The sequence below is a fragment of the Bison bison genome, unplaced genomic scaffold (assembly GCF_000754665.1).
Source record: "Bison bison bison isolate TAMUID 2011002044 unplaced genomic scaffold, Bison_UMD1.0 scf7180017864457, whole genome shotgun sequence".
NCBI classification, from domain to species: Eukaryota; Metazoa; Chordata; class Mammalia; order Artiodactyla; family Bovidae; genus Bison; species Bison bison.
Window position 1 is genome coordinate 239,871 of NW_011495019.1, and position 5,282 is coordinate 245,152.

General features: G+C 56.5%; 1 protein-coding gene across 2 annotated transcripts in view; it reads left to right on the plus strand.

Moving 5' to 3' along the window:
* TOM1 (target of myb1 (chicken)) overlaps positions 1-5,282 on the plus strand; it is a 42,266-nt gene that overhangs the window by 14,913 nt on the left and 22,071 nt on the right. For both annotated transcript variants that reach the window (XM_010859611.1, XM_010859612.1), the window contains exon 2: positions 4,150-4,234. In XM_010859611.1, the coding sequence (XP_010857913.1) occupies positions 4,150-4,234 (85 nt within the window). The remainder of the gene's footprint in view (positions 1-4,149; positions 4,235-5,282) is intronic.

Sequence of the window (5,282 nt, forward strand, 5' to 3'; positions counted from 1 at the left end):
CCCGGAACCAGAGCTGCGACCGTGATGACAGAGGTGGGCACCTCAGAGACACATTGAGCAGCCGGGCCCCTGGGGACCTGGTGACGGAACGTGCAGGGTGGTGGGGAGGCAGCTCTAGGCTGCTGCCCTCGGGCTGACCTGGCAGGAGGCAGTCAGGGGGACGGGCACCCACAATGGTGACCCACAGGTCCCCTGAGCTCCACAGAAATGGCCTCCTATGAAGCAGGGCTTCCCCCATGGCTGAGAGGGTGGGCTCTCCAGAAACTCAGGGTGCCCCTGAGTCGAGCAGGCTGGCTCCAGGGGCCTGCAACTGGAGACTGCGGTGGCCACTATCTGCTGCTCTCATCCCGGGTCATGGTCGTGGGACTCAGCAGCAACCTGCCACTGCTCTTCAGCTGACGCACTGCACATTGTCAGGCTGAAAAGTCCCATCACCTGTAGGGGCGGCCGTCTTCTTCCAGCTTCACAGATGAGGAAACCAAGACTCTGAGGCTCAGAGCCTTGCCCATAGTCTCCGAGTTCAGAGGTGAGGCCAGGCTTGTCCCACTCCAAAGCCATGCCACCACTCTGGCTGTGCCGGCACCAGCCCCACATGGAGAGGACAGACTGCTGAGCAGACAGACAAACGCCCCAAAATCCCCAACCTCCACCTGCCCGCCCGGACGACAGCAGGTGACTCACAGGGCCCGGCTTCCTCCAGAGCTGGGGGACAAGGGTAGGATTGCCCCAGGGCCTCCAAAGGTCACAGCCAACAGCAGAGAGCTCAAGAAGTCAGCTGTCATTCTTTTGGAACTAGTAACCATTGTCAGTGTTTTTATTCCGCCTTCTTAAAATAACCAGCTGAGTTGCTTCTGCGGTTAAAACCAAAAATAAAACACACATCCCCAGATTCCTGTGGGTTTAAATTTCTGCCCTTAATAGAGCATGCCTACCCCTTGGACCGTTTTGCACCTTTTTTTCTTTTCTTTTTTTTTAATCTTCTGGTCAAGCTGCTCAGCTTATGGGATCTTAGTTCCCTGACCAGAATAGAACCCACGCCCCCTGCATTGGCAGCACAGAGTCTTAACCACAGGACCACTCCACCAGGGAAGTCTCTGGACATCTTTATTGAGGAAGTCCTAGAACTGTCCCAGCCCTGAAGGGAGGGGTCTGGGCGCACCTCCCTTCTGCTGGAATTGCTCAGATGTCTCTTTGTCTCCCTTCTGCCTCTTCCTCACCTCCTACCTGCTCAGACTGACTGCAGAGCCCCCTTTACCCTAAACCCCCTACAAAAAGCTCCATCCTCCGAATGGCTCCGCCCACAGCTGGCACTCAGGACTAAAGAGCTTGGCCCTGTGCTCAGGTTGGTGTCAGACTCACTTTCCAGGGGTCCCGCTGCACCCACCCTGGTTCCTCAGGATGGCTTTCTCTCACTCATAAATGCCCCATCTGCCCCCTCAACAGCCGCTTGCCTTTCTAAATGATCATAATCCCTTCTGAGACCTTGCCGCTCTCTCCCCCAGGAGGAGGGAGGTGCCGTGGTTTTCAGCAGTCCCTGGGGAGGTCATAGGGAGGAACCAATGGAGGAACCACCGAGGGCTGCTGGTGGAGCCAGGGTCCGGAAGGAGGGGGCAGATGGGCTGAGTGCTCTGGGTGCATCCTTCTGGAAAAGCAGAGTGCCTGATGCCCGATGGGAGATAAGGGCAGAGGCAGCCATAGCCACCCTCCCTCACCACTGTGTGATCTCTCCATGCCTCAGCTTCCCCATTAGTTAGACAAGGGCAGTAGTGGCACCTTATAGCTGCCAGGGCCCCAGTCACCTTCTTGATGTAAACAGCTGAGTGTTACCTAGCAATATAACTTGGGAAGTGAAAACATTATCACTGTGGAAGAGCCTTGTAGGTCCAGCCGGGGGCTAAGGGACCTTTGAAGGATTTGGGAATGGACAGACACAATCACTTTCAGGTTCCAGAAAGTTCACTCTGGGTTAGCATGGAGGATCAGTGAGGGGAGCAAGGTGGGGAGGTGCCCTGGCTGGCAGAGAGCAGGGTGGGGAAGGGAGGGGCTGGGATGGAGAGAGCGTCCAGGGCTGGAACTGGCAGAACTCAGTGGATCATTAGAGGCAGTCAGGACTTAGGTTGATGAGCCCTTCCCGCCGTGGGACGGGGTTACTGAGACGTGGCTTCGGAAGGAGGTGCTATTCTGCATGGTTGATCAGCCACTGCCCCCCAGACCCTCAAAAGTAAGACCCAGCCCTCCCCTGCCCAGGGGTCACTTGTCAGCTCTTTCGGTTCTTCATATGTGGTTCAGTAGGCGTGTAGTCCCAGGGGTAGGGAGTGTGGCCCAGAGAAGCCACACCCAGGACATACTTGTGGGATGAGTAAGTCCCTCTTCCACCCTTTTAAAGGGAGCCCTTTGTCAACCCCTCTCACAGCCCTAAGCCAGGAGCCAAGCAACCTGCCTGCTGCCAGGTCCATACCTGGATGCCTGGCTGCCTGGCCCGTGTCCTGAGCTACCCAGGCCTCCATATAGCCTGCAGGACCCAAGGGGGCCCAGGGTGGAGCTGAAGTCAGGCTAGTTTCCAAACGTAGAGCATGGAAGCCACTGTTCTAGGGATCTGACTATGCCAGCCCAGCCCAGGCTCTGCCCCACAGGATAGGACTGCCTGCTGGCTGGAGGAGAGCCATGACCAGTCTCACAGAGCCTACTCATCTGTCCTGAGAGCTCGGCCTCTTTGAGCGCCACAAGGCAGGGACCATATCCGTCTGTCCACACTGCACCCCCGGTGCCCAGAGCAGGCCTGGCATGTCACCCCATGAGCAGGGTGGTGCGGGAACCTCCCCTGCACCATCGTGTGTAATAAGCTCTGGGTGCCTGGTCCACGGGGGCTCCTGGGAGATACCCCGCTGTACAGTGCCTGGGGGTGCACCGAGGCTACAGACAGGAGCACTCCTAGCCTGGAGCTGGGCTCTCAAGCTGAGAAGTCAGCCATGACGGGGGATCTTGACTAGTGTCCTAACCAGTGATCCAGCCAGTGGTAAACACTCAGGTGCGTGCTTGACAGAAATGCAGGGATAACGCGCAGGGCAGACTCTTGCCTGAGACAAGCAGGGTATATGCAGTCCGCTGGAGCTTTTTTAAAGCTAGGTCTGTATGTGGATGGAACCTAGAAGGTGCAGAGGTCAGAGAAAACAGGCAGTGTGAACGCAGGTTGGCACTTCGCTCTTAAAGAATGTTTTTGAACGTCCTAGGATTTTCTCTTCCTGCGTTCGTTGTCCACCCACCACCTCTCACGCTGGAGCACACTGAGCAGATTTTACAGGAAAGGACCTCTAAACACGGCCTCTCCAGGCCTGGAGAGTCTCGTAGCCGGCTACATGGAGACCTCACCCTAAGATCCAGACAGAGTGGTTGGACACCTTTGTGAATATGCTAAATGCCACTGAAATGGTGAACTTTACTTTGTGTGACCTTTGCCTCAATTTTAATAAGAAAAAGACCTGCCACCACTTAGAAGCACCCGTTTGGCACCAAATATCCTGTCAATGCTGGTTTGCATTACCAGCTTCCCCTGGGTGGTTCTGCAGGGCACCTCAGAGTCCACCTCTCTGTAGATGAGCTGACACAAAGGGGAAGGCCGTGGCCAGGCCTTGTGGTAACAGAGTCAGGATTTAAAACCCCGTGTCCTTGGCTGTGCAGGTAAAGAACATCACTGGGAGAATTGAGAGGAAACTGAGGAAAAGGGAGGTAGGGGCAGGGGAGGCAGGTAGATTGACTCTCCATTCGATGTGTTTTTGGAACTTTTTACACTTTGAACCTCAGAAGTGTTTCCAAGTCCAAAGATAATTAAAAAGTCAAGAAAGAACACTTATTTGCAAGTATAAAACCAAACCCTGTTCTCAATATTGTCATGTCAGAAACAAGCACACTGAGGCCAGGCCTCTGAATCCATCCGCTGCCCATGTGGTAGACTCAGCCGGGGCTTCCCTCCTGGCCTCACATGGCTACTATAGGAATTAAGAGACGAAATGGGACAGTGAAGGTGATACCATATACATGGTGCTGGCCCACCTCAGTGCCCAGAGGCGCTGTCCTCCCCACTCCCGCTCTCTGAGTTTGTCCATCCGGGACCCCCGCACACCTCTGTGACCTATGATTTCTTGTCCTCAGAGAAAGCCACGGATGGCTCCCTGCAGAGCGAGGACTGGGCGCTCAACATGGAGATCTGTGACATCATCAACGAGACCGAGGAAGGGTGAGGACCGCGGGGGGAGAGGGAAGCGGGCGAGGCGGCCACTGCAGTTCATCTGAAACATTTCAGAACCGTGATCTAGTCTGACCATCTCATCAGGTGGGTGAGAGGCCCAAAGATGCCACGTGTGCAGCCGGCCAGCTGGCCCCTGGATGCTTCCCACCCAGCGGCCACAGCACAGCCTGCTGGCTCTTCCAGGGACATCACCTGTGCGGCATCTTCACAGGACAAAGCCAGCCGGAGGCTCCTAGAATCCGGAGGTGGCCCCGAGCCCCCTCTGCATGCCGTGGGACGGACTGTGCATCAAGGATACCTAGCTTCCCCCGTGAGCAGGGACAGACTTTCATTTCCTTAAGATCTGAAAGCAGCACGGAGGGTTGGGATCACAGGGAGGCCAGTGAACATGCAGCGGAACCGAGAGAGACTGGGCAGAGTTAGTGTTTCTGGAGCACAGGGCACAGCCTCCTGCTCAGGGTCAGGGCATCCCACTGAAGCACGTGGTGTGGCAGAGGCACCGTGGTCCCAGTTCCTGGCCTCTGACTAGCATTGCTCACCAGCATCTGACCTTGGGCAAATCACTGTACCTCCCCAGGTCTTTGTCCTCAGAGACAAAGCTCTTTTCTGTTCAAGGCCCTGAGGGGAGCAGAGAAGGGTACAGGGTCACTGTCCTTCTCATGAAAAACCAGGGATGAGATGGAAGGGGTGTGATGACCACCGCCAGCCGGAGGAACTACCAGAGGAGGCCTCTGTCTGGAAAATGAGGCTCAGCAGTTGGAGCAGGCTCTCAGCGCTCCCCCCATATCTCCCTGCAGTGGTCCAGTTGCCCTGCAAGGGCTCCCTCACCGTGTGGAGGCAGCAGACAGGCAGCACCAACCTCAGAGCTAAGGAGGCTGTAGGCGTCTGCGGCACACAGTCAGGGCCAGTCAGGAGCGCTCAGTGGCTGCCAGAGCCTTCCAGTTCCCCAGCCGTGTGCCCTGGGCTCGCCAAGGTGCTGGGTGGGGACATGCCTTCCTGCATCTGGACTCCTGAGTGTGGCGGGGGGTGAGGGGGG